The sequence below is a fragment of the Stegostoma tigrinum genome, chromosome 11 (assembly GCF_030684315.1).
Source record: "Stegostoma tigrinum isolate sSteTig4 chromosome 11, sSteTig4.hap1, whole genome shotgun sequence".
NCBI lineage: Eukaryota > Metazoa > Chordata > Chondrichthyes > Orectolobiformes > Stegostomatidae > Stegostoma > Stegostoma tigrinum.
The window spans coordinates 11,285,243-11,312,743 of record NC_081364.1 but is presented as its reverse complement, the minus strand read 5'-3'; the positions used below and the strand labels follow the sequence as shown (position 1 = coordinate 11,312,743).

The window sequence follows — 27,501 nt, the reverse complement described above, 5'->3', positions numbered from 1 at the left end:
GAAAAGGTAGGAGAATGGGGTTAGACAATAGACAATAGGTGCAGGAGGAGGCCATTCAGCCCTTCGAGCCAGATCCACCGTTCATTATGATCATGGCTGATCATCCACAATCAGTATCCTGTTCCTGCCTTATCCCCATAACCCTTCATGCCACTATCTTTAGGAGCTCTATCTATCTCTTTCTTGAAACTATCCAGAGACTTGGCCTCCACTGCCTTCTGGGGCAGAGCATTCCATATATCCACCACTTTCTGGGTGAAGAAGTTTCTCCTTAACTCTGTTCTAAATGACCTACCTCTTATTTTGAAACTGTGACCTCTGGTTCTGGACTCCCCCATCAACGGAAATATACTTCCTGCCTCCAGATTGTCCAATCCCTTAATAATCTTATAGGTCCCAATCAAATCCCTTCTCATCCTCCTCAACTCAAGTGTATACAAGCCCAGTCGCTCCAATCTTTCAACATATGATAGCCCCGCCATTCTGGGAATTGACCTCGTGAACCTACGCTGCACTCCCTCAATAGCCAGAATGTCCTTCGTCAAATGTGGAGACCAAAACTGCACACAATCCTCCAGGTGTGGTCTCACCAGGGCCCTGTACAGCTGTAGAAGAACCTCTTTGCTCCTATACTCAATTCCTCTTATTATGAAGGCCAGCATGCTGTTAGCTTTCTTCACTGCCTGCTGTACCTGCATGCTTGCTTTCATTGACTGATGTACAAGAACACCCAGATCTCACTGAACTTCCCCTTTACCTAACTTTAGATAGTAATCACCAAAGTGGATAACCGCACATTTATCCACATTAAACTGCATCTGCCATGCATCCATCCACTCACCTAGCCTGTCCAAGTCACGTTGTATTCTCATAACATCTTCCTCACATTTCACCCTGCCACCCAGCTTTGTGTCATCAGCAAATTTGCTAATATTACTTTTAATGCCTTCATCAATATCATTAATGTATATTGTAAACAGCTGCGGTCCCAGCACCGAGCCTTGTAGAACGCCACTGGTCACTGACTGCCATTCTGAAAGGGACCCGTTTATCATTACTCTTTGCTTCCTGTCAGCCAGCCAATTTTCAATCCAACTCAGTATTTTGCCCCCAATACCATGTGCCCTAATTTTGCTCACTAATCTCCTGAGTGGGACTTTATCAAAGGCTTTCTGAAAGCCCAGGTATACTACATCCACTGGCTCTCCCTTGTCTATCTTCATAGCTACATCCTCAAAATACTCCAGAAGATTAGTCAAACACAATTTCCCCTTTGTAAATCCATGCTGACTCTGACCTGTCCTGTTACTGCTATCCAAATGATTCGTAATTTCATCTTTTATAATTGACTCCAGCATCTTTCCCACCACTGACGTCAGGCTAACCGGTCTATAATTCCCTGTTTTCTCTCTCCCTCCTTTCTTGAAAAGTGGGACAACATAAGCCACCCTCCAATCCGCAGGAACCGATCCTGAATCTGTAGAACGTTGGAAAATAATTACCAATGCTGCAAAGATTTGTAGAGCCACCTCCTTAAGTACCCTGGGATGCAGACCATCAGGTCTCAGGGACTCATCAGCCTTCAGACCTAACAATCTATCCAACACCATTTCCTGCCTAATATAAATTCCCTTCCGTTCATCCATTACCCTAGGTCCTTCAGCCACTATAACATCTGGGAGATTGCTTGTGTCTTCCCCAGTGAAGACAGATCCAAAGTACCTATTCAACTCTTCTGCCATTTCCTTGTTCCCCATAATAAATTCACCCATTTCTGTCTTCAAGGATCCAATTTTAGTCTTAACCATTTTTTTCCTTTTCACATATCTAAAAAAGCTTTTACTATCCTCCGTTATATTTTTGGCCAGTTTGCCTTCGTAGCTAATTTTTTCTCCACGTATTGCCTTTTTAGTTATCCTCTGTTGCTGTTTAAAACTTTCCCAGTCCTCTGGCTTCCCGCTCATCTTTGCTATGTTATACTTCTTTTTTATCTTTATACAGTCCTTAACTTCCCTCGTCAGCCACAGCTGCCCCCGCCTCCCCTTAGGAACTTTCTTCCTCTTTGGTATGAACTGATCCTGCACCTTCTGCATTATATCCAGAAATACCTGCCATTGTTGTTCCTCAACAATGGAACATATGTTGAGAAACGTATCAGCCATAATAGAATGGTGGAGCAGTCTTGATGGATTGAATGGCTTAATTCTGCTCCTATATCTTATTGTCTCATGGATGTGGATGGACTTAGTTGTGATACACAACTGTATTTTGCCAATCTGCTGAAGTTCATTAAAGAGGCTTTTGCATCAACATTAATTAGTAAAATGGTGTTTAGAGCACAAGACAACATTAACATGCAAGAAAGTCCACCTGATTCTGAAGTCTGCAATTCTTCAAACTTATCAGAGAAGTTAATTGGTTGAACTGGGATCTACAAATCAAATGGTTGGCAAGTTGTAACCACAAATCTGTTAAATAGCTACATTACATAATTTGGAATTTCATGTTGGAATTTCATTCTGCATTAAGTACAAATGTGATGCAATTGGATTCTGAATTATGATTCCTGTATTGAAAGAGGTTTGTTAACCTCATCAAGGGAGCTTTACCTTCAGGATAATTGATGCAAGAGGAGCTTGTCACCATGATCTACTTTCTACATCAGTGTGTAGGTGAATGGAATTTTCTGTCTACACTCTGAGTAGCATTCAGCTTGTCCAGTTCAAGTCAAAATTATTTGCATTTCTAAAACATCTTCCAAATCCTCATGATATCCGGAAGTGTTTTACAGCTGAGAAATAGTACTTTTGAGAAGTAGTTAATGTTATATTATTGGAAACATGGGAGCCAAAGAACCATAGAGTCATACAGCACAGAATCGGAACCTGCGGTCTAACCAATCCATGCTGAACATAATCCCAAACCAAACTAGTCCCACCTGCCTGCTCCTGGCCCATACCCCTCCAAACCTTTCCTATTCATGTACTTATCCAACTGTTGCACACAGCTCGCTCTTAAAATGGCAATGTGATCTTTTTTAGTGACAAAGATCAGGACATCATAGAGGAATCCACTCAAAGTGGTATCATTGGATTCTGCTACATCCATCTGAGAAGGTAGCTAGGGACCCAATCTAACACATCGTCCAAAAAATAGCGCCTCCAACTGTGCTGCATTCCCTCAGCATTTTATGGACAGTCAGCCACAGTTTTGTTCCCGGGTCTCTCAAGCGGGTTTTGAATGCACAATGTTCTGACTTGGGTAACAGCATAGCTGCTGCATGTGTGAATTAACCTTATTCTGGATTCTAGTAATGTTTGTAAATTCAAGCAAGACCTCAATTTCACACACACATTAGCCCTGCAGTTTCCTGACAAGTTTTATTAGAGTTTCTAGAACATAGGTTGAGATTGATTTTCTTCAGCGTCTTATGAAAATCAAAGGTTGACTCATCACCCATCAGGCTTGAGTCTCAGATACAGTAGATACAATGGTTGGTCCCATTATTCTGTGACACTTTAACATATCCGTTCCTCTTCAGTAATTACAAAGAATGCAGGTTCCCTGCTGGCAGTCACTACGACCGCAGCTTGGTATTTGTTAACAAATAGAATCAAACAATAGTCATCCTGTTCATCAATGTTCATCTCGCTGTGTTCATCCAGCTCTACATCTTATTATCTCAGATTCTCCAGCATCTTCAGTTCCTACTGTCTCTGATTCAAACAATAGGCTGTGCTGCACTGCAGAATGACAATGTTTTTCATGACACAGGCATCTGTGTGGAAATCTGAGTTTAACAAGGGCTATAGTCTGTGTTCTCTAATTGTAGAAGAATGAGAGATGATCTTATAGAAACATACAAATACTTACAGGGCTCAATGGCATATTTTCAGGATGGATATTTCTCTTGGCTGGTGATCTAGAATCAGAAGACACTGTTTCAAAATAAGTGATAGATCATTTGGGACTGAGTCACAGAGGAATTTCTTCACTTCGAGATTGGTGAATTTTTAAGTTAGTTTACCCCAGGAGGCTCTGGAGATCAAATCATTAAGTATGTTTAAGATACAGAAGGATACATTTCTAGATGTCATTGATACTGGGGATAGTATGGGAACATGGCATGGAGATAGAAGACCAGCCATGATCTAAATATTTGCAGTCCAAGCCCAAGGAACCAAATGGCCAAGATCTACTTCCATCTCCTATGTTCCTGTAGTCACTGAATTATAGGCATTTCCTCATTCATTCATGGGATGTGAATGTTGCTGACTAACCCAGCATTTATTGCCAGGTGGCAGTTAAGAATCAACCACTTCTCTGTGTGTCTGGAATGATATGTAACGGCAGATTTCCTTTCCTACAGGACATCGGCGAACTAGCTGATTTCTTTAACCAAGAATTGACAATGTTTACAAGGATATCATAAGCCTAGATTATTTTTATTCCAGATATCACTTAATTCAAATTTCACCTTGTAATATCGTGGTGATGTCACCAGACTAGAAATCCAAAACTCCAGAACATTAGCATGAGATTCTGGGTTTTTAGACTAGTGACATTATCACCTCCCAACAAATATATTTTAAAAATGATAGCGTCCTTGTATTAAAAATAGCTAATGCAAATGCCTAAGTTTTCCTTCATTCCAGTGTATTTTTGCTTTGTAATGAGTTTGGGAGAGGAACAGAATTTGTGTTTTGAGTTGCCAGTACAGCTGAGTCAACAGATCTGATTCCAGTGGCATCAGAGACGGAATTGGGAATTATGGCCAACATTTGCTGTTCATGAAGCTAGGGGGCTTGGAATTTCAAACATCACCACATGATGAAATTTCACACAAAGTTCATCAATTCCTCAGCAGTTTCAAAGGAGCAAGTAACAAACAGAGAGGCATTGGTTAGAGTACACATCTCACTCAATGTGTTGACAATCTGGTGATTTCCTGTTTAAAGTAATGAAGTCAATCTAGAAAATAACTAACATGCAGTTTGCGTTTATGTTGGATACAGAACTAATGCAATTGGTTTTGATATCTTTTCATGGAATCCATACAGTATGGAAGTGGGCCATTTGGCCCATACTGACCTACCCTATCTGTTCAACTCTGTGCTTCTCATGGCTAATCCACCTAACCTGCACAACGTGGGCAATTTAGCATAGCCAGTCTACCTAACCTGCATGTCTTTTGACTGTGGGAGGAAGCTGAAACACCTAGAGGAAACCCACACAGGCAGTGCTGTAAGGCTGGGATTGACCCTTTGTCCCTAGCACTGCAATGTAGCAGTGATAATCACCGAGTCACCAGACTATCCCCTATTACTCATGGAGAAACTCCTTTTCCTTTACTATCATGGTTGCAAGCTGAAATGAATGCAGCTAAATCCAAACAATCAAACAAAAAGAAATCCAGATGGGTTTATTGTGGCCATTGTGAAATATAACAATGCTATCATATTAAAGTGCGTAGGCCTTGCCCATGCTTATTATATTTTAAGGTGAGATGTGTTTCAAATGTTGTAATTGTACCAGCCCTACTAACTCCTCTGGCAGCTCGTTCCATACATGCTCCACACTTTATATGAAAAAGTTGCCCTTTAGGCCCCTTTTAAATCTTTCTCCTCTCATCTTAAACTTACACCCTCTAGTTTTGGGCTTCCCTACCCTGGGGGAAAGACCCAGGCTGTTCACCCATCTATGCACCTCTACGATCATATAACCCCAATAAGGTCACCCCTCAGCTTCCGACACTCCAAGTGAAATAGCCCCAGCCTATTCAGCCTCTCCCTTTGGGCCCAAACCCTACAACTCTGGCAACATCTTTGTAAATCTTTTCTGAACCCTTTCAAGTTTCACAACATCTTTCCTATAGCAGGGAGACCAGATTTGAATGCAGGTCTAACCAATGTCCTGTACAGATACAACATGACTTCCCAACCTGTATACTTGATGCACTGACTCATGAAACCAGGTGACCAGGAGCTTGTCCAAAGAGTTATATTTTAAGCAACATATTAAAGGAGAAGAGGGCAGGGTTCTGGCGGAAGAATTATAATTAGAGTTGAGTGGTTAAGAATGGAAATACCAGGTCTAATTCCCATATTTTCAGATTAATGCACTCATTCAGTTGATAATAAGAGAAGTGATAGCTTCTGTTTTATCAGTCCTGTGTTGATGCTAAAGCAGAGGTTCTGAAATGAGACTGAGATGTGTATTGAAATATTTGGCGTTTTTTTGTATTTTGTGTGTGTGGCTTGTGCTAGTTTTGGCTTGATGATGTGGAAAATAGAAGAATGTTTTGCTGAGTTGCACTTGTACTGCCAGTTTTAATGGGAGGCAGCTGAGGAACTGTAAAGAGCAGAGGCTACAGTTCAGTTTGCTGGCTTTGTGTGTCCATCCCACCTGCATGTCAGTGCAGTTTAAGTAATTTGCTGGGATGATCTTATCACAAAAATGACTCGGTGCATGAAAGACTGCTGTCTGTTTCTGTGGTTCCATCAGTTAATTGCAGTGTGTCAGGAGGAGAACTGCCTGCAGGCTGTAGGTTGATCAACCTTCAGGGTGGACTGGTTTAGTGAGATTGTTTAATGCATTCCTCCCACTGACTATGTTCATTATGGGAGAAAGAGGTGGAGCTAACTTTATTAAGTAGATATGGTCCATTCATTTAATGTCAGTTATTCCACTTTTTCCTTTTCCATTGAACTTTAAGCTTGAGTTCAGTTACATAGCCACTACCTGGGTGAAGAGGGCATGAAGAGGCTACAAAGGTATACAGGTAGGATAGGTTAGTGGGCAATTGTTCATTTTAGTAGGATGAATATCAAAGGTATCTTATCTAAATGGTCGGTGATTACAGGGCTCTGAGATTCAGAGGGATGCAGATATCCTAGTGCATGCATGCATTGCAAAACAGATGTTATGCAGTACAACAAATAAACAGGAAAGCTAATGGAATGCTATCACTTATTGTGATGGAATTAAATACAGAAGTAAGGAGGTTATGCTTCAGTTATACCAGACACTAGTGAGACCACATCCGGAGTAGTCTATCTTATTCAAGGAAAGATGCAAGTATGTTGGAAGCAGTTGAGAGAAGGTTTACCTGACTAAACTTGGAATGGGTGGTCTCAACCATGAGCAAAGTTTGAAGAGGCTAGGCTTGTATCTGTTGAAATTTAAAAGATTAAGAGGTGACTGTAAAATCCTGAGGGGGCGTGACAGGAAGACTGCAAAGTTGTAGAATGTTCAGTTCTGGTTGCCCTGTTATAGGAAGGATATTATTAAGCTGGAGAGGGTTCAGAAGAGATTTCCAAGCACGTTGCCAGGAATGAGTTTTTGCTGGGAATGAGGATTTGAGTTATAAGGAGTGGTTGGATAGGCTGGGACATTTTTCACTGGGGCATAGGAGGTTGAAGGGTGACCATATAGTGGTTTATAAAATCATGAGGGAGAAAAAAAAGATGAATTTTCCCTGGGATGGTGGATTTCAAGATATGGGCATACCTTTAGAGTAAGGGGAAAAAGATTTAAAAAAGGCATGAGGGCAATTTTTTTTACACAGATGGTTCGTATGTGGAATAAACTCCCAGAGGTAAGAATGGATGTGGGTAAAGTTACAATGTTTAAAAGACATTCGGATAAGTACATGAATAAGAAAGGTTTGGAGGAATATTGGCCAAGTCCAGGCAGGTGGGACTAGTTTAATTTGGGATATTGATCGGTGTGGACTGATTGGGCTGAAGGGTCTGGTTCCGTGCTGTTTGATTCTATGACTCTAGAGAGAATGGTTCCCTTTGTGGCAGAATGTAGAATTAGGAATTACTGTTAACAGTAAAAGTTATCCATTTAAGACAGAGATAAGGAGAAACTTTTTCTCTAAGAGAGTGGCAAGTCTTTGGAAATCTGCAAAGATTGGAGGAAAGAGAGTCTTTGGATATTTTTAAGGCAGAGTTGGATAGATTCTTGCAATTTAGTTGGATTCTTCTTTGGGTGAGAATGTGGATTTGAGGTTGCAATTAAATCAGCCGTGATCTTTTTAAATTTAAAGTTTTATTTTAAATTGGCAGAACGGGGTGAAGGGCCAAATGCTTATTCCTGTTTCTAATCACATGTTTTTACATTCAGAGGTACACAGTAGGTATCAATCCTAAGTGTGTTCCAGGCAGTGAGGAGCTCAAAGTTAATTCAACTATACAGCCTCTCTCTGATGAAGGGTCTAGGCCTGAAAAGTCAGCTTTTGTGCTCCTGAGATGCTGCTTGGCCTGCTGTGTTCATCCAGCACCACACTTTGTTATCTTATTATAGAGCCTCAGTATTGTCTTGGGTTATATCTGTAAACACAAATGCTCATTCCAGCAAGACATCAGTGCAAACTCATTTTTAACCCTTTTAATCCCAGGGCACTGTGGTAACTATTGGCTCCGCGGAGATATCCAAAAATCAGGCTTTAGTTCTGAACCTTTTGCACACTACCACCACATCTCTGAATTTGAATAATAATATATTCCCACCAGACTTTATCAGAATGATACTGTTTTAGGGTTTGCATTAAACACACAAAGGAGGTAGCAGGTGATGCAATGAGCCTAGTCTGCATATCCCTGGACACTATGGGCAATTTAGCATGGTCAACCCACTTTACCTACATACCTTTGGACGGTGGGAGGAAAACGGGGCACTCAGAAGGAACCCATGCAGTCCTATCAACTTTATTTGCTGCCTTCCCCTGGGAAGCTCCCGTTGAGATGAGAGCATGCTGGGAAGCCATTTCAGAGCAGTACCCCCTTTCCAATCATTGCCCAAAAACCTGTCTCTCCCCTGTGGGAACTTTCAACCCAATTCAAATCCTACCCCTCCAGCCCTGGAACTTGAGTTGATTAATATGTAATTCAATGCTGGCATCATTAATGGTGACCATAAATCTACTAGATTATCATGAAAAAGACCTCACATGGTTCATGTATTTCTTTCAGGAAGGAAACGTGCCATCCTTTCGCAATCTGACCAACATGTGACTCCAGACCAATAACAATGTTGTTGACTCTTAATTGGCTCCTTATGTTGTCTAGCAAGTCTCATGATTGTATTTAAGGTGGTGGTTCCACACCATTTTCTCAAGGGCAGTTACGGACAGGCAATAAATGGTGGCTTTGCAGTGATGCCCAGATCCTGAGTCTATGAATGAACAAATGGAATACTCTGCTGTCACACCACTTTCTAAGGCTGTGAAGTCTAACTGGGTAAATCTGTACACAGTTTCTTAAAGGATGCAGGTCTGGTATTTACCATCATTTGAGAGTTAGCTCAACATAATTGGCTGTCTTCCTTCTTTATACAACCCAAGCATGATCCAAAATGCTTCATCTAACTATGCATGCTATCTAAAGTGTGACAAAAGTAAAGTTTTAAAATCTCAATTGATAATCTATGCCTGATATCATATGTATGGAGATCACCTTTAGCTCACGATCCAACCTGAGATCACTGGGTTGGCTTAAGATTCGTTTTTGTTCTGAATGAATTACCTAAACTCTTTGTTGAAGCAGCTGGTTCTGTTTATGTTTTGTTCTGTGTTTGCTCCTCTACTTTGCTGGCTGAGAGGACAAACATGCTGCAGAATCCTGGTTCCCCATCAGGGACAACATGAATGTGGTAAATCAGAACTTCACCTAAAGCGAGGGCTTAAAGTCTGTGTTATTGCTGTTATGGTGTAGTGCTGAGATTCAGTTAGTTAGGAACAAAGGAGCAGGAGGTTTGTATTTACTCATGGGGTATGGGCATCACTGTCTAGGCAAACATTGTCTGCCCTTCCCTAATTGCCCTGGCAAGATGATGGTGAGCTGCTTTCTTGAACTGCAGCATTCTGTGTGGTGCAGGAACACTCATGGAGCTGGTGAGGTGGGGTGCCCACATTTTGACTGAACCATAGAGAAGGAGTGAAAATATGGTTCTAAATCAGGATGGAGCAGATTTTCTTCTAAATTTGTTCATGGCATTGGGACATCACTGACTAAATCTGCATTTTTGGTCCATCCCTATTTGCTCAAAGTTAGGAGTCAACTGTATTGCTCTGGCGTCATGTGTAGGCCAGATTGGGTTCAGACACATTTCCCTCACTAAACACCATTAGTGACCCAAATGGGTTTTTATAGCAATAGAAAATGGTTACCTTTAGACAAACATGTTACTCAATTCAAATTCCACCAACCACAATAGTGAGATGCAAACTGACATTCCCAGAACATTATCATGGGGTTCTGGATTACAAGCCCAGTGATATTATGGTGACACAGTGATTAGCACTGCTGCCTCACAGCACCAGGGACCTGGGTTCAATTCCACCCTCGGGCGACTGTCTGTGTGGAGTTTGCACATTCTCCCCGTGTCTGTGTAGGTTTCCTCCAGGTGCTCCAGTTTCCTTCCACAGTCTAAAGATGTGCGGATTAGATGGATTGGCCATGCTAAATTGCTCCATAGTGTCTGGAAATGTGCAGATGAGGTGCCTTGGCCAATGAAGGAGGGGTTACCAGGCTTGGGGGAGTTGATCATTCTGAGTAGGGTGTTCGGTGGGCCGAATGGCCTCTACCTGCACTATAGGGATTCAATTACCACTGCACTATTGCCTGTTACTTGGAGGGGAACTTGTGAGTGTCAGTGTTAGCATGGACCTGCAACTCTGATAGATAATAGAGGTCACTGGTCTGGAAGATGCTGTCAGAGGAGCCTTGTTGTGTTACTGCAATGCCGTGTCCTTATGCAGGAGTAGACCTTTCAGCTCTCAAACCTGTCCCACCATTCATGCCTGATCAATTTCGTAACCCTATATACTGCCCTTGCTTCTGTAGCCCTTACTGATTTTGCCTAACAAAACTCTCCCTTGGTTTTGACATTTTCAATTGATGCCTTTGCCTAAACTGATTCTGGGTGGAGACAGTTCCAGATTTCCAATCGTATGGAGGGGCGCTTCTTGGCAATACCCCTGGACAGTCTTGGTCTCGTTTTAATGTATTTCCCATCCCCATAAATATAATCTGTCTTTCTGCCCTAATTATTATTAAGTAGCTATAAAATTACTAATTCTGTAACAAGCGACTTTGTCAAACCATCAGCCAGAATCATGCACACACGATTGAAGTAAATTGAATTTTGAAAAATAAAGAACTATTAGTGAAAACATGAAGATTTCCCAGTGGATATGTTTTTGAGGGACAGACTTTTTTTTTGCAGACAAATCCCTTATGTGCCTGACAGTCTGAGCAGCCAGGAGGAAGAGCAAGGTCTGTATAAATATCCCAGACAGACACTGATTACCCCATTTGCTACTCATGAAATAATCGATCGAAGAAAGCCCGGCCGTGTGGCAGGAATATCATTTGGTGGTTTTTGACTTTTGTAAACCTCCCGCTGATACACTGTAAAGCAAATAATTCTGCTGCAAACCTCAAGGCGCACTGCCGTGAAAACAAATCTTTGATCTCGCTTCCACATCTGTCGAGATTATTTGAAACAGCTGGGAGTGAACGGCACAATTATGGCGCGGCTGTTTCAGTGCGAATCAGCCCGTTTGAGATCCAGCTGTAAATTCTTTTCATTCCTGAAAAATTTTGCTGGTGTCAATACATAAGCAATTAAGTTACAAATTCGGTCAAATAAGAATTATTTTTTGGGGGGGGCGGAAAATTAATATGTGGATTGGTTATTGAGTTTCAACCGCAAATTCATTGAACCCACAAGAACATACGAACATATGAATTAGGAGTAAGCCTAGGCCACTCAGCCCTTCAAGCCTGTTCTATCATGGCTGATCTGGTTGTGGCCTCAACTGCACTAACACAAGTGGTTTGGAATTTACAACAAGGCAAAGGATGACAAATCTGTTTTCTCAGCCAGTGTGAGAGTACACACCAGATGTTTTTTTTTTCATTTCTAGGGCCTCAATGTAGCTTTGATGGGATACAACGCTTTTGAGGACTGACTGGAGTACCTCAGATAAAATTATTAGCACTAAGTCCCTCTCTGGGTGGCTATCCACCTCCAGTAGCATCTACCAAACCTATGTGCCTAGAATAACAAAGGGAAGCAGATGTTGGGAATGCCATCATCTCCAAGATTCCCTCCAAATCAAATTGTCTTGATGTGTATCATCCAGCATTCCTTGTTTGTCACTGGGTCAAAATCCCTGGCATTCTCTCCTTCACAGCTCTATGGGAGCACTTGCACTCCATGAGCTCACATGGTTCAAGAAGGTCGCTAATCATACTGGGTGGCACAGTGGCTCAGTGGTCATCAATACTGCCTCACAGCACCAGGGACCCATGTTTAATTCCACCCTCTGGCGACTGTCTGTGTGGAGTTTTCACATTCTCCCCGTGTCTGCATGGGTTTCCTCCCACAGTCCAAAGGTGTGCAGCACAGGTGGATTGGCCATGCAAAATTGACCATTGTGTCTAGGGATGTACAGGCCAGATGGATTTGCCATGGGGTAAATGTGGGATTGTGGGGCTAGAGTGAAGAACTGGAAATGGGTGGGATGCTTTTCAGAGAGTTGGTGCAGACCTGATGGGCTGAATGGCCTTTCCTGCCATGGGATGAGCCATAAATGCTGGCCCAGGCTGTGATATCCATGTCTCATGAATGAATACAAAATGAAAAATGTTCTGTAAAGAGAAGAAAAATCTCAGGAGAGTAACTCCTGTGAAAAAGCTGTTCCCTTTGACTAACTACCAAGATTCATAGAATAACCACTGAGCCACGATATTGCTCTAAATATGTATAATCTATAAAACTAATTAGAAAGCAGTGATATGGCACTTAAGATGATTTTTTCCAAGGAAAATACTGGCTGCCTTAAAAGAATGGAAGGGAGGCAATGGCCTAGTGGTATTACCATGAGGTTATTAATCCAGAGATGTCTGTAATGTTCTAGGGACCTGTGTTCGTATACTGCCATGGCAGATGGTGGAATTTGAATTCAATAAATATCTGAAGCTAGTTGTCTAATGATGACCATGAATCCATTGTTGATTGTGAAGGGGGGGAGAAAAAAGCTCATCTGGTTCACTAATGCCCTTTAGGGAAGGAAACTATCCTCCTTATCTGGTCTGGCCTACACGTGAATCGAGACCCACAGCAATGTGATTGACACTTAAATGCCATTTGGGCAATTAGGGAATGGCATGAAATTCTGTTGCAGTCAGTGACACCCACATCCCATGAATGAATGAAAAAGAGAGAGGTGGTTTTGAAGCAGCTTTGGGAAAAGGCCCACTGAGATGGAGAAAAATAGCTTGTCATGGCAGTAGAATAATTCTAACTCTGGCCTCATCATGTGATGCACCTACCCTGTCCAGTGCCCTTTGCTCTGCTCTGCTCAGACTGGAGCCAGGGAAATAGCCTTTGCTACCCAATGCTCTTGAACCATGTGGGGAATTACTTACACGCTCAACCCAGCATCCCCCTCAGCCCTTACTTTTCATCATTCTGACAGATACAGTGTCTGATGGAAAAGGACCATTAGATAACAACTGTTATCCCTCTATGCAACAGTCCCTTCATGAGAACATACACAAGGGGACTTCCAGTGTTGATAGGATTGGGCTCAGCAACAAATGGCCCCCAAACTTTGTGCTATCTGGGATCAGGCAGGGACAGAGATAGCACCCGACTGTATTACCAGAAGATGCCAGACACCTGAGCAACACACAATATCAATATCAGCCCAAAACGTCAGCTTTTGTGCTCCTGAGATGCTGCTGGGCCTGCTGTGTTCATCCAGCCTCACATTTCGTTATCTTGGATTCTCCAGCATCTGCAGTTCCCATTATCACTGACACAATATCACTCAGCAGCTTTAGAGCTGAAACTGAGAGATGCGGGGGGGGGGGGGAGGGGTGGGTTGAGATAAACCTTTTTTTATTTTAGAAATATACTTTATTCATCAAAATATCTTTATATACATATACACACATAGTCACAAATGCAGAGATAGTAGGAGCTGTAGATACTGAAGAATCTGAGATAACAAGGTGTAGAGCTGGATGAACACAGCAGGCCAAGCAGCATCAGAGGAGCAGGAAGGCTGATGGTTTGGGCCTAGACCCTTCTTCAGAAAATTAAACGTCAGCCTTCCTGCTCCTCTGATGCTGCTTGGCTGGCTGTGTTGACCCAGCTGTACACCTTGTTATCTTAGTCACAAATGTGCAGTACTTTTGTACAGTTGCATATCATGGAAACAAACATTGCAGTTTGAATCTATCCAAACAAACTAAAGGCATCTCTTACCGGAGCGGGACTATATTTACTTGCATTTGAGGTACTGAGGTGGTCCGATAACTGAACGGACCCCCATTTAACTTCAGTGGAAAGACTTCAGACAGTGTTCTTTCCCCACTGCTCCTCAGGAGCAGCTGACCCAAGCTTTAGTGCATCCCTCAGCACATAGATAACAAGGTGTAGAGCTGGATGAACACAGCAGGTCAAGCAGCATCTTAGGAGCAAGAAAGCTGGCATTTCGGGCCTAGACCCTTCATCAGAAAAAAAAACATAGTCCTGGATCTTGGAATGTTCCAGTCTGCAACACCCAGTCAGGGTCAACTCGTTGCTCTGAAAGATCTGAGAAATGAACAATTGTACTGGAGTTCAGGATTTTGCAACCTTTCCCTCAACATTGCAAATAGTTCAGCAAGATGCGTATTGGTTTGGTTCAGCTGAAAATTCTTTGACCTCTGCCTTAAAACCTCGTCAGGATCAAATCCCACTACAAAATTGAAAAAACAACGTCAGTATTTTAGTGCAGTGCTGAGGGAGTGTCACACTGTCAGAGCTGTGCTGTGTTTTGATGAGATGTCAAATGGAGGTCCGCCCTGCCCTTTTGAGGGCAAATAAATCATCCCACTTGAGGTAAAAAGCAATGGAGTAATCTCCCGACCAATATCCTTCCCGAAACGACCACTGTCTCATTCGTGATTTGTAGCTGCTCCAAATCTCTAGTTTACAATGGTGACTATCCTCTATAATGAATCAGTTGACTGTGGAGCGTTTTGGAATGCCTTAAAGATATGAAAGGCACTTGAGAATGTCAAGTATTTTTCTTTGGTTGCTCATCACTTTTTCAGGGAGTAACCCGCATAAATCTAATAATCCAAACGCCCTGAATCGTCCAATCAAATTGCCCCATTGCAGTAAACCAGGAGCTCCCTAATAACAAAGCATATGGCATTGGACCCTGACGCCTGTTGAAACATGTGGGGAATCACTTATACACTTAACCCAGCCTCCCCCTCAGCCCTTCCTTTTCATCATTCTGACAGATATAGTGTCCGATGGAGAACGACCATTAGATAACGAGGGTCAGGAGTCAGTGGGTTAAATTATAAACCAGATTTCTAGATAGAAGCAGGCATCAATCTCATCTTCGTTCAGCACAGTCAGAAAGCTGTGTTAAAAGGGAAAGACCCTATCAAGGCACATTGAGGATAGAGACTTCCTTGCAACTCGATGTCAAGTGAGCTCCCACTTCTCTCTGAGTCTGCCTTTCCATTGTCGCCACTTTACTCCGCATACTTTGTTGAGCGAGAGACAAAACGTCCCTCTCTTCGACCCCCATCTTTCAGAGTTTGATGGGAAGGAATTTAGGGAAATAATGAAAAGTGGGGTGGGGGGAGCTATCTTCACATCACACCCCTGCCCGTCGTTTGACAGGCTCATATCAGTTGGGTCACTGGCCTGTGTAATTTATTCGGCAATTTTAATGGTGCGGCAGGGACACACACACACACACACACACACGCAGAAAAACAGCCTTCACAATTGTGGTTCCCATCTAACATCCCAGCAATCCCCTTCCCCCCTCCCCAACCGCCTTGTTGAATACTGAAGAGAGATTAAGTATTTTGTCAGGGTCGCTTTGAAAAGTTGAAAAGCAGCTTTTCTGTTCAGTTCTGTTCATTATCTTTCTTTTCACCGTGCAGCGTGCCTGCTCTCTCTCTCTCTCAGACACACACACATACATTTCACCCCTCCCTCTTTCTGCTTCTGGCGTGTCTGGCTGTCTCTGAGCCAGTCCTGCCTCACACAGCCAGGGCGATGTGGCTGTACCAGGGATATATTCAGTCTGTGAAAGAGCGCCTGTCAACAAGGTAAACAGGGAGATAGGGGTGGGAGGAGGCAACGCCAAAGTCAGAGCTTCAGTACCTGTTCGTTTGCAAACAGCCACGAGAGGGCCGGGATTTTTTTAAAGTATAAATTAACAGTGTAAGTCAGGAACTTGGGCTTTTCTGAAAGTGGGGTTACCTACAGAGTGAAGAGCTATGAGTGTGTGTCTGTGCGCAGTACAGAAGCACAGGGAACGGAGCAGGTTGGGATTGATTTGCTACAATGGAAAGTATTTATTTATTTCCCACCCTCCTCTCAGCTTTTATTTAAGGGTGGGGACTCTGTGTAAACTTTCTGCCTTTTGTCCCCCCACCCCGCCTCCCCGTCCCGTGCTGTGAGTCCAGCGCGCAATTTGTTTGTAGCTGTGTGCCCGCTTTGTGGGTCACAGTTTGCAAAGGCTCGCTCGAAACGGCTGTGTGACTCGTGCATTTGTTACTTTTGCAGGGTTTGACTGAGAGAATAGGGAGCGACTCTACTCTGGCAGCTATGGCCATGCCTGGTCTCTACAAGTGTCTCTTATTCCATCTGCTCATCGCGGAGGCGCTGGGAACCCAGGGCAGGAATCTCAGCAGCAACCCCAGGCTGAAGCTGTCGTACAAGGGTGAGTAACCTGCGTGCGAGCAATCCCCTTCCCTTGTCAGAGCTGGTCCTAGTCATTTCTGCAGCTGGTCCTGTTCATTTCATTTCTGCAAGGTGAAACTGAATTGTCGCTCAACTCCAACTTCAGTGATTCCTGAAACCCTCAGACAAAGAGAGAGAGAGAGAGAGAAAATCCCACCCCTTTCCACAGCCTTAGCCACAGTGAGCTGCTGTCTACCTGAATGTTTCATACTGCGGGAAGACGTGCATTTATGTAGCGCCCTGACGCGGCCGCGGGCAGTCCCAGTAGCGCACGGTCACGGAGACTTGGAGGCCAATTCGGACGCAGTAAGCAACCTCCCTCCCCACTCCCCTCCCAAACTGCAGCGACTGTGATACTAGTCACTCATTAATCTGCAAGCCCTTGCTGATGTTGGCCGAAGAGTCATTGTAGGGTGGCGGGGCGTGGAATCTTGGGCTAAACGCCGGTGTTCCAGTTCCACCTGTGGCACTGAGCAGGCCCCTTGAGATACTGAACAAAAACAGAAGTTGCTGGAAAAGCTCAACAGGTCTGGCAGCATCTATGGAGGAGAAAACAGAGTGAACGTTTCGGGTCCGGTGACCCTTCCTCAGAACGGGGATAACTGCCTGGTCCACAACATCTGATCAGAGTTGCGATACGGTACAGAAAGACGCCTGCACCGGCTGGTTTACCAAGAATCGTTGCCCTGGCCTCAGTCTCCCGCTGCTTTCCTCACACCCCAGTGCGTGCCTTTTCTAAAGTGACCATCAAGTGCTCTCTTGAGCACGTTCAATGTCAAGGGAAGATGGAGAGAGTTTCTCCAGCCTGGATGGAGTTGGTCCAGGGAATCTGGCAGGTGGGCATGTCCAGTAGATCCATACATTGTTCCTGTGGTATGGAGAAGGGGGTGTGGGGGTTGGGGAACAGGCACTGGGAGTGGGCCAGCTTTGAGACAGCACACTCTAGGCACCTCATTTCTTTAAAACTTGGGAAATGAAACAAAGTTCCTTCTTTCTTGGTCTCCCGGGACTCCGTCAGGCCATTCAGCCCTTTCAGGAACGGTGTGTGCGCGCCCTACACCTGATTCCAGAGAGTGCCTTTAATATAGAATTTGGCAGCTAGAGCGTTTCCCGGCGCAGTGAAATGCCAGAGCCGGTGACCGCTCTGACGGGAAGTCAGTGCCTAGAAACGGATGCAGGAGCTCTTGTTGCTCAGCAGGTAGCATCCCGGAGCTCCAGATTTAATTTCCACTCCCAGACTTTGATAACTGCCAAAGGTGCATCACTGACTTGGGGAAACAGGTTGAGATTTGGCCTGGAATGTCCTTTCACTGCATACCATAAGCAGGCAATGAGAGCAGGAGAGACTCCCAGTTAGAGAGACAGTAGGAACTGCAGATGCTGGAGAATCTGACTGTTAGCATTGCTTTATGTGGAACATATGCCTCAACCACAAGGATCGATGTGGGAAAGATGCTAACCGTGATGGAAAGGCTGGGGTTCAATACCAGGGGATACAGACTCGGAATAAGTGATTGGCTATTTCAAACTGAAACAAGGAAGAATCTTTTGGAATTCTTCACCTCAGAGGAATGTGGATGCTCAGTTGTTGATTTGATTTATTATTGTACATGTACCCAAGTACAGTGAAAGCTATTGTTTTGAGTGTCCCAGACTGGGATGGACAGATTTGAACAGAATCAAAGGATATGGTGATCCTGTGGGAAAATGGAAGATGAGCCGTGACCTAGTTGAATGGCAGTTCAGACTCGAAGGGCTGAATGGCCTATTTCTGCTCCTATTTCCTATCTTTCTGCATCTTTTGGCTTCAGGCTAGTGGCCTGTTCCAGGAAAACAATCAAGGGAAAACAGGGCATATTATCTCCTGTATCTCCACATCTAAATAGGTGGGACTATGGATTATTTTAGTCAGGAAAGAACTGTTTCAACAATTAGGCTGCTCACCGATCGATTGGCTTGTGTTGGTGAACTAAAGAGACAGAAATAATTGCACTTGTGCGGCATTTCAAAACTTTAAATATCCCGAAGCACCACCTGCTTTCTGAAGTGCAGCCGCCTTGTCACGGCAGAAACACGACGGCCAATTTGTGCAAAGGAATCGCCCTAAAGTGATGACCATATAATCTGTTTCAAAGATGTTGATGGAGGGGCAAATGTTGGCCACGTGCTCCGGAAAGCTCACCTGTCCTTCCAGGGATTTTTTTCTTTAAATCCTTGCCAACAAGAAAGTTGGTCCAACGCCTTACCTGACAGACTTTTTTTTAAACTGGTGCAGAAGTTCTCCTGCGTTTATTGTCTCAGTCTGGATTTTGTGCTCAAGTCCCCGGAGTGAGATTTGAATCCAGGACCTTCTGACTCAAGAGTGCTGCTCACTGAGTCATAGCTGACACATTCTATACATTTCCCTTTCACTACGTTGCAGGATTGTCCGGCCTGCCAACAGCGGCAGAGGACGGCAAATTAGGTCTGTTGTGCTTTGAGGATTAAAAGAGGTTTAAGGGAGGAGAGGGTCAAGTGAAGCTGCGAAGTACACCTTATGTTTGTTGAACAGGCCGTCTGATTGGGGGTGTTAGTGTTTTCTGGGGTGTTAGATGAGGCTATTGATTGGCGTTTGCTGCTGCAAGCATTGTTTGACGCCAAGGTGTTTCTGAATTTGACGCATTGGATTTATGTGGAATCCAAAGGTCCAGGGCAGAGAGCGCACATCTAACAAGAAGTGGGAGGCCAATGGGAAACTCCAGTGAGCGAAACGCTCCTGGGCTGTATCACTGCAGTTTTCCCTGCGAGCAGGAAAAAGGGGAAGGGAGTGAAAACAAATTCCTTTGGAAAACGGCGGGCTGGAGTTTCCAGGGACGAAAATAAAGCTGCTAGAGAAGCTCGGCAGCATCTGTGAAGGAGAAAACACAGTGAACGTTTCGGGTCCCGTCACCCTTCCTCAGACGACCTGCTGAGCTTCTCCAGCAACTGTATTTTTGTTGCTGATTTACAGCATCCGCAGTTCTTTCGGTTTTTTTTATGGAGTTTCCAGGGAACCCAACTTTCCGGGATGTGTTAGAAAGAGACAAGAAGTGATCATCGCAGAAAGCGTAGTCTGCAGGCTTGCAGGAGCACATTCTTTAATGATTAAAAGTGGAATGAATGATTGCTGAGCTGCCCACACTTGGCACGTTTTCCCCTGGTTTGTGTACGATCCAACGCTGAATCTCAGCTACCTGTCTTCGTGTATTGCAGCACTCTGATAGGATTGCAGTCGATCCAAATAAGGATTCTGTGACAGCACATTCTATCTTCATTATTTATCTCTCAATCGAGATAACATCGGCTGGGATGCCCTACGTCCTTCCTTGAAATAAAAATATCCCATGATTCTATCTCCACCTGAGAGAGAGCATTTGACTTCGTGCGTCTAAGGTTTTCCTTCGAAAGATGAAATCTCAAGCGCTCCGCGAAATGTATCGGCGTTATGTGGGACTTGAAAGTAGAAGCACAGCGAAAAGCTAATGGGATGTTATAGTTTCTTTTTAAGAGGAAGTGAATGCAAAAGTAGGGAGGGTTCTGCTTCAGTAGTACAGGGGATTTGGTGATAAGGGGAGCCCATGTAAAACAGACGAGGAAACGTTTTTTTACTGTCAAGAGGTTGTGAGTCTTTGGAATTCCCTTATTCAAAAGGCAGCGGGTGCAGGGCCAAGTGGCCACAATTGTTCGTTGTGTGTCTGATTTTGACATTTTCATCAGAGGCACCCATGGTCCTCACTGAGCAATGCCTGGCCCTAACACCGAGCTGAATTCTACCCAAGCAAACATGTTGCTTGGGCCCTTAGTTATAGGATCAGGAATCCCGTTCTCCTGCACTGTCCCCTGTGGTCCCTTTAGAGCCTCTAGTACCTCACCATTTGTGAAGGGGACGAGCACACGAATAGGAGCAGGGGTTGATCATTCGGCCTGTCGAGCCGATTCTGCCATTCAGTATGATCTTGGCTTTCAACTCCATTTTCCATTCCTGCTTCTTTAACTCCCTGAGAGACCAACATCTTGTCTGTCCCAGCCTTCAATGTGGTCCATGGATTGAGCAGTGACAACCCTCTAGGGTAGGGAATTTCTAAGTAATGGGCTGCCGACCTGTCCATGTGTAAATCTGCCCCCCACCCACCATGCCTCACTCCATCTACACATGGGAGGTCTACCAGCATGATTGAAAATCCAATTTGACTGTGTTTGCTTCAGCTCTCAGTAGGGTTGGAGGTGCTTTGTGCCTATAAACTTTATAGCAGACACCTCAACTCTGGTTACCAGACAGATCTTGTCACAAACTATTCTAATAAAGCACGTGGTGTGTATATAAACTCAGCACTCTCTGAATTTGGAGTCTGTGCCAATCTCTGTTAAAGGGACAGTGCCATTACTGGGATTGGGTGTGGGACCCGTGCGGGTAAACATCAAACAAATCTTTTCTTTTCCTTTGTTTGCCAAACGTTCTGGTACTATTGAGCACCAGAGATTGTAACAATACAGGGTTTGGTTGTGCAACTATTCACTGTTGGATATCTGCATTTCCAACTTCCGTGTTAATGTGCTTTTTATTTGAGGTATATTCAGGATTCTCTAAATCTTTTCCCTCACCCCCACGATAAAGGCAGTTGCTTCTTTAAATCTTCGAATTGCTTCTGTGTATGATAAGGGCATGCTTCCATTTTTTGTTGAGGATTTTTGTGTTTTATAACCCTGTTCAAATTTATGGGGTGCTGTCAGGCAGTTGCTTGTTGAGTTCGTTGAGGATCATAATGAGTCAAGACGGTAACAGTGAGTTCCAGGACCAGGTCAAGCTAAAACTCAACCCACTGCTCCTTCCTTATTCCCCTACCAGATTAGAATCAGAGAGAGAGAGTGTCATCGAGCACAGCAGAGGCCCTTCGGCCCATCAGAGTCTGCACTGGTCTTTTTGTACTAATCCTGTTCTCCAACACTAGGCCCATAGCCTTGAATGGTATGATATTTCAAGTGCTCATCCAAGTACTTTGTCAAAGTTATGCAGTTTCCTGCCTCAACAGCCCTTCCAGGCAGTGCATTCCAGACCCTGTCATCATTGGGTGCAAAGATTTTTCCTCAAATCCCCCACTAGACCTCTTGACTTGCAACTTACAATTATGACCTTCGTTACTGACCTTTCAGCTGTTTCTGATCCACCCTGTCCAAGCCTCTGACAATCTTATACACCTCAATCAGGTCCAGCCTCAACCTTCTCTGTTCTAAAGGAGACAATACGAGCCTCTCTTCAGAGCTGAACTGCTCCACCTCATGCATCATCCCGATGAATCTGGTCTGCGCTCACTCCAGTGTAATCACATTACTCAACTGGTGGCCAAGCCAAAGTTTTGTACAGCTCTGACATAACCTCCCTGCTCTTATAGCCTGTGCGATGACTGATAAAGCCAACCACAAAAGAGCCACAGCAGGCTAGAGGAATGACCTAATCTGTAGTGCATGAGCTGTGCTCATGGAATCATAGAACCCTGTGGTGTGGAGACAGGCCATTCAGCCCACTGAGTCTACACCGACCCTCTGAAGAGCATCCCACCCAGACCAAAACCCGCCCCCAGCCTATCCCTGTAACCCTGTATTTCCCATGGCTAACCCATCTAGCCTGCACATCCCTGGACACTATGGGCAATTTAGCATGGCCAATCTACCTCACCTGCATATGTTTGGACTGTGGGAAGAAACTGGAGTGCACAGAGGAAACACAAGCAGACATGGGAGGAACATACACACTCCAGACAGACAGTCACGCATGGCTGCAAGCAAGGACAAAAACAGAAGTTTCTGGAAAAGCTCAGCAGGCCTGGCAGCACCTGTGAGGGAAGAAACAGAGCTAATGTTTCGGGCCCGGTGACCCTTCCTCAGAACTGATGGTGGCTGGGAAGATGTCAGTTTATATGCAGAAAATGGGGAGATGAGTGGGGTAGGGAGTAAATGATAGGATAGAGGCCGAAGAGAGAGAGAGACAGTTGGACAGACAAAGGAGTTGCTAATGATCAGGCTGGGAGGCTGAACAGTTGTTAATGGGTACTGTTAGTGACTAACAACAGCGGGTGTGTAAAGGCAGGCTTTGTGGGGTGGGGGGCTGGGACATGGGAGAGTTTATGCCCTCAAATTATTGAACTCAGTATTGAGGCCGGAGGGCTGTAGGGTCCCCAAGCGGAAAATGAGGTGCTGTGCCTTCAGCTTGCTTGGATGAAATCATACCTGGGTAGCTGAAGCTGAGAGGCAACAAACATTGGTTCAGACAGGGTTGCTGTGTCATTGTTGAATTACGGAGCACAGCAGGAAGCCATAGAGTCACACAAGTTGCAAACAGACCCTTCAGTCCAACCAGTCCATGCTGACCATTTTCTTAAATTAAACTAGTTCCACCTGCCTGTGCTTGACCCATATCCCTCCAAAGTTTTCTTATTCATGTACTTATCTAAAGGTCTTTTAAACATTGTAACTTTACCCACACCCACCAACTCCTGTAGAAGCTCATTCCACACAGGCCATTTGGGACAACAAGGGAGAGGAGCAGCCGGAGGCTGTTGGGCCCATTGGACTTGTTCTGTAATGCTGTAAGACCATGGCCGATCCATTGCTTCTTTTGCCTGAATTCCACAATCCTTGTCTCCTTCGTTAATCAAACTCTGTGTAGCTCAGTCTTCAGTATAATCAATGACCCAATCTCTGCTGCTGTCTGTGGAAGAGAATCTCCAGGACCAGTGACCCTCTCCTAGAAGAAATTCCTCTGAGCATCCACCCTTCCTCAAAAAATTATGTCTTTGAGTGAGATAACCCCCCCCCCCCCCATTCTATTATTTTATTCTTTTGAGCCTATTTTTCTATGCAACCTGTTCAGATATGTTATTATGCACCTCTGGACCAGATGGGATTTGAATCTGGGCCTCTCAGTCTAGGGGGAGGGCCACAATCACTGCCTTTACCTCCCATTCTAAACTCTAAATAAATATCAGACCCACCCGCTCAACGTTTCCTCATTAGATGTCCCATTCTTCCCAGGAATCAGCCAAGCGAGCCTTCCCTGAACTGCTTCGAAAGCTAATCAGCCAATTGATTCTGTGGTTGCTCATTCAAGAAGCAATCCAGTTAGTCATGCTCCACAGCTCTTTCCTCGTGCTTCCACAATGTTGATTGCAGTTCCTCGCTCGGAAGCTACAGTCAGATCTGGGTTTGCAGACAGTGTGTTCAAAATCCTAACCATTCATTGCATTTAAAAAAAAGTTTATCCTCTTGCCATCTCTGCTAATCGCCTTAAATCTGGTCCCTCTGGCTTTTCGCTGTAGGAAAGCTACTGCTGGAGCCAGTCCCAGCTAGGGTGGAGGCAAAATGAGCCAAGACTTAGGCTCTCAATCGTAGTTCAGTGATGACACCCATTCGCTTGCTGTGGGAGTGAGCACAGAGATTGGCTGCTCCTGGGATTTTTGACCAGCAAACTGCATATCCTCCATCAAAACTCAAACAATGGAGAGTGTCCGCTTGGGCAGGATACTCCTAAGTGACTGACCATTTCCTGTGGAACAGACTAAACCATAATCTTCACAGAGAGAGGAACTGGGAGGGAGATGGATCCACAACAACCCCCGTCCCCGACTACTTTCCGCCCCACCCAGACAGAATGGGAAGGTTTAGGAGGGCAAGCACAAAACATGGACCACATCATGCCAACAGTTCATCCCCTTTCAAAGTGTGCTGCAAAATGTTGCCAGAAGCAAAGCTGACATTTTCCTGCTTCCCAATTCCTCTTCCAGGTAAGCCGGACCAGGGGAGGAAGTGATAGGGGACATTATCCGCTAATTTTACCCCAACCTTCCTTTGCTCACACATGGCAATTACAAATCGAGACATGCCCACCTTGCTAGGGATTGATATCAGTCGTGGGGGGAGGAGAGAGCAGCAAGATTTAAGGCACCCAGGTTCCCAGAAGCTATTGATCATTCAACCCAGGGAATGCAGTGGGGCGATGGAAGGAATGGATTAAGGTTGTTTTTGATGGGCAGAATCTTTAGCCCAGCTGAATAAATTTGTAGGGAACTCTTCCTCCTTACACCTCTTCCAATCTCACCACCTGCTCCCCACCCCCCCACCTACCCGCACCCCCCCCCCCGCCGTTGCCTTTCCACCACCCTCAACAAAGACAAGTCCCCTTAATGCTGACAACCAATTGCCTGTCCAGAATTTCATTTGGGATGAAATCGAGGGACACACTTAGATGAGCAGAATTCCTTCTTCAGCCATGTCCCTGGAAGCTACTACAGGAACTTCTATGCTGATATGTCTTTGGTGTCCTGGACAAGTGTCATGGCAATGAACTGGTTTGGATGGAGTGGGTAGGGTTGGCATTGTTATGTTGGTAAAATATTCCTTTTGCTGCCTTGAGGCCTAGGGCAAATCAGCCATCACCTTGTAGAATGGTGGGATAGGACAGAGAGAGGGCTAAATGGTCTACACCCCTTATTTCTCCTGTTCTTTAAAGAGGTGGTTTTGCTGCAGTGGGGACTGGCTTGCTCAGCTGATAGAAAGGCCAGTAAATGCCTCCGATTAATACCAGCAATGTGGGGTGCAATGAATTCACCCAAAATCCTCAGTCAGCACCTAACAATTCACTTCCACTTCCATCTGGAAGGACAACGGCAGCACATGAAAGAGAACATCACCACCTTCAAGTTCCCCTCCTAATCACTCACCGTCGTCATTTGGGGAAAAAAAAACGGCGTGCCTTCACTGTCGCTGGGTTCAAATCCTGGAATTCCCCTCTCATGGCACTGTGGGTCAACCTACAGCACGTGGACTGCAGTGGCTCAAGAAGGCAACTCACCACCACCTTCTCAAGGTCAGAGGTCACACCACACCAGGTTATTTAAATCTTGAGCCACACCTGATGAAGGAGCAGTGCCTCAAAGCCTGAGATTTCAAATAAACCTTTTGGACTATAACCTGGTGTTGTCTGGCTTCTGACTTTGTCCACCCCAGTCCAACACCAGCGCCTCCACATCATGTCTTTTCAAGGGGCTTCTAAGTTTGGGCAATAAAGGCTGGGCCCAGCCACCGACACACATATCCCACGAGTGAATAATTAAAAAAACCTAGACTCAGGGCTTATCTCCTCGTACTGCCATCATTAAAAGAAAAGCAGACTCTTGGAATGATTCGAATCAGAGATTAGTTGGATAATCATGAAGGGCCTGCCCTAAGCGGGGAACTGACTGAGGGGAAGCCAGTGATTCTTAACTAATTTAGCTTTTGAGTGTTGGGAACTTGAATGCTTCAAAACACACATTTGCCTCCCACTCTCCCAGTAGGTGTCCGGTCTGTGATATAACCGGATGTCTGCCACGATAGTGAGCATATAGGACATTATCGGAACTGTATGCACAGTTGCAAAATGTATGCGACAGATGTGTCACAAGAACTGACTGAATTTCTCTGCTTTCCTGTCTACCTGGCAGGAGGCTGTCTGGTAAACAGATCAGCAATGAGCGTGCTCCTTTAGTGTTACAAAGCCAGTCTTTTGGAAACTAAGCAAGCAAAGAATGCAGCAGACTAATCTTTCAGGCTGGAGACCTGCCCATTTTTGTCATATATCTGTCTCCTTTGTTCTTCCACTCAGTCTGTCTCTCCACGTTCCACTTACCTTCATGTTTCAGCTCAGCAACAACAACTGCTTGTGCATCTTTATTGGCATTAAATGTCACAAGGATAGGAATGTTATAAAATAAAGGCTTTGGATGCCCACTTAAATAAAGGGATATTAAGGGCAGATAAACAGAAAAAACGGTTGGCTTAAGAGGGTGGTTTTTTTGAGGATTGCCTTAAGAGGTGGAGGGGGTTAGAAGTGCAGTTCTCCACAAAGAGGTGAAAACGCAGCCGACATTGGTAGAGCAGTAAAGATTGAGCATATGTAAAAGAGCAGAATTGAAGGAAGACAGAGGGATATAGAGCTGGAGGAGGGTACAGGATTCATGGCTTTTGGATAAGGTGTGACGTGTATATTTTGTGAAAACAAACTATTGCCGTGTTTGGCTGCATTGTATTAAAGGGCCTTTGTCCGCAGACTCTGTATGCTATTGAAAGCAAAGGCAAGGAGCTAAGGAGAGGCCCCATGCTTTTAGCTGCTCCTTGGCCATCCATGCAAACAGGTCTTTTGATGGTTGAATTCCATCCATATTCTATGGATTAAGGGAGGTGTGGAGTGTTCCTCCACATTAAGGGCATGCTATAGTTGCAAGTCAATGTTCTTGTTGAAATGCCTGAGGAATTAAGCCATTGTTGTAACTTAATTAACCAGGTTTCCATCTGTTCCCAGATAATAAAATGTGAGGCTGGATGAACACAGCAGGCCAAGCAGCATCTCAGGAGCACTCCTGAGATGCTGCTTGGCCTGCTGTGTTCATCCAGCCTCACATTTTATTATCTTGGAATCTCCAGCATCTGCAGTTCCCATTATCTCTGATTCCATCTGTTCCCATTCTGGTACTTTGATTAAAAGAAAGTCTTACATTTTTATAGCGTTTTCTGTCACCAGAGCACCTTGCGGTCAATTAAATACTATTTCCTTTGTGTGTTTTGTAGAAAATCTACCATGTTTCTAGGATAAAAGATCATTCTTTTGCTTGAAATTAATCTGAAATGTCATGGCTGAGTCATTCTGTCAAGATGCACTGTGACCTCATTCTC

At 44.5% G+C, this 27,501-nt stretch overlaps 1 protein-coding gene across 10 annotated transcripts in view; it reads left to right on the top strand.

Moving 5' to 3' along the window:
* sema3b (sema domain, immunoglobulin domain (Ig), short basic domain, secreted, (semaphorin) 3B) overlaps positions 1–27,501 on the top strand; it is a 414,455-nt gene that overhangs the window by 242,598 nt on the left and 144,356 nt on the right. For 7 of the 10 annotated variants that reach the window (XM_048547716.2, XM_059649747.1, XM_059649746.1 and 4 more), the window contains one exon: positions 16,603–16,759. In XM_048547716.2, coding sequence (XP_048403673.1) covers positions 16,645–16,759 — 115 coding nt within the window. In that variant the 5' untranslated portion in view covers positions 16,603–16,644. Of the gene's footprint in view, positions 1–16,034; positions 16,143–16,234; positions 16,258–16,291; positions 16,361–16,602; positions 16,760–27,501 lie in introns of those variants that run through there. The other 3 variants (XM_048547714.2, XM_048547719.2, XM_048547713.2) reach the window with 3 other exon arrangements.